Below are 1727 nucleotides of genomic sequence, written 5' to 3'. Positions count from 1 at the left end.
GAATTAGATAATGGTGACTGTAGCACAACTCTGACTATGCTAAAAACCACTGAGTTGTACACTTTAAATGGCTGAATTGTATAGTATGTGTATTACGGGTCAGTAAAGCTGTTACCAAAAAATAGATTAAGATGCTTCTAAGCTAATATCTTTGTTTCTCTTTATTTCTGAAGGATCTTGAAGAAGAGTTAGACATGAAGGACAGAGTGATTAAAAAGCTACAAGATCAAGTCAGGACTCTAACCAAGACAATTGAGAAAGGTAAGAAAAATGATATTCACCTTCTTATTCTTTTGAGCTTTGAGCGAAGGTCAGCGCGCACTCGTGTTTATTTTCTATCTGGCCAAGGCCTATGAAACCCAGAGGAATGATTCCCAACTTATGGGTTTAGGACCTAGTGATGGGCTAACGAAAAGATCCTCTGAGGCAGGAGGACAGCTCACTACCCACCAGATGGCACGAGATATGCTCATGTATTTGCAAGGGGATCCTATCATGAATGCTCTTAAACCTCTTTCTCTATTAGCTCCTCCTTTTTAAATAACTGTAAACAAGTTTCAAAATAAAAGTCACCTTCTCTCCCTGTTACATATGTGATATCAGAGAGAATCCCAATTTCTATTAGAAGAGAAGAGTGGGGAAGTAAGAAGCCAGATACCCTGAACATGGGCTGCACTTCACACTTCAAAGCATTCCCGTGAGCTCCTATGAAAAGGACCCTCAGCTTTTCTTTCCTCCTCCTACTGTGAGTCACTGAACTTCGCCTGTCTCATGCTCTCTTCGTACATTTCTCTCTTTGGTTCTCGGCCTTTATTGCTAAGGGCTGTACTTTCAACCATCTGTTCCTTTTTCTATATTCATTTCTTTGGAAAGCTCCTTTATTCTTGTTTATCCAACTCTCACCTCAAATTTGAAATGTCCAAAACCAAACTGAGGGTCTTTCCCCTTCAGTGATAAATGACAAATGGCAGTCTGCGCCCTGAGAGCAGGGACCGGGTCTGTCCTTCCCAGCCCCCACTGTGTCCCCACTGTTGGAATGAATGAATGAATCACCATTCTCCATTCTGGCTTGGCTTGCAGACTTCTAACCTCCAGAACTGTAAGATTAAAAATATCCATGGTTTTAAGCCACTAAATTTGTGATAATTTGTTACAGCAGCCATAGGAAACAAATAAAGCCCTCTTAGGATGGTGCAGCTTAGTACTTTGTACACCGAAACGTTGCGTGAGTCTTGCTTCTTTCACTGTAGCATCTGCATCTTGAAGACAGGGCAACATCTTGGATTTCTATCCTAGTCCCACCGTGCTGGTTATGCATCAGGCACTTGTAAGGCTTTTCTCAAGGATAACTCAGCCTTTTTAGCAGCTGTGCACTCGCTGATATATTCACAGACAGAACAGTTCTCCAGGATACAGTAAAGTTTTGATGTATCGGAAAGCCACGGAAGTTCATGTACAAACCAGCCAGCATGGGGTAGAAGGAGGCAGAGTAGTCTCATGAAACCTGTGAAAGTTGTTTTTGTGTATTTAGCTGACCGTTTGCCTCTGTCTACAGCCAATGATGTACACGTGTCGCCAGGACCCAAGGAGTACCTTGGAATGCTGGAATACAAAAGAGAAGACGAGGCCAAGCTCATTCAGAACCTCATTCTTGGTAGTGAAACTGGGAACTCTGATTTGTGCTTTCTTTTTGAGAACTTGCACATCAGTTGATGCCAAAGACCTGG

At 42.3% G+C, this 1727-nt stretch overlaps 1 protein-coding gene across 1 annotated transcript in view; it reads left to right on the top strand.

Annotated features, from left to right (window-relative positions):
- The window catches only part of MYO5C (myosin VC), an 82040-nt gene that overhangs the window by 59509 nt on the left and 20804 nt on the right, over nt 1–1727 (top strand). Inside the window, exons 30-31 of the mRNA XM_012658022.1 lie at nt 174–261; nt 1556–1654. Of these exons, the coding sequence (XP_012513476.1) occupies nt 174–261; nt 1556–1654 (187 nt within the window). The remainder of the gene's footprint in view (nt 1–173; nt 262–1555; nt 1655–1727) is intronic.

The sequence above is a fragment of the Propithecus coquereli genome, unplaced genomic scaffold, assembly GCF_000956105.1.
Source record: "Propithecus coquereli isolate 6110/MARCELLA unplaced genomic scaffold, Pcoq_1.0 Scaffold57, whole genome shotgun sequence".
Lineage (NCBI taxonomy): Eukaryota > Metazoa > Chordata > Mammalia > Primates > Indriidae > Propithecus > Propithecus coquereli.
The sequence above is the reverse complement of the archived record's forward strand: the minus strand, read 5'-3'. Positions and strand labels throughout refer to the sequence as shown.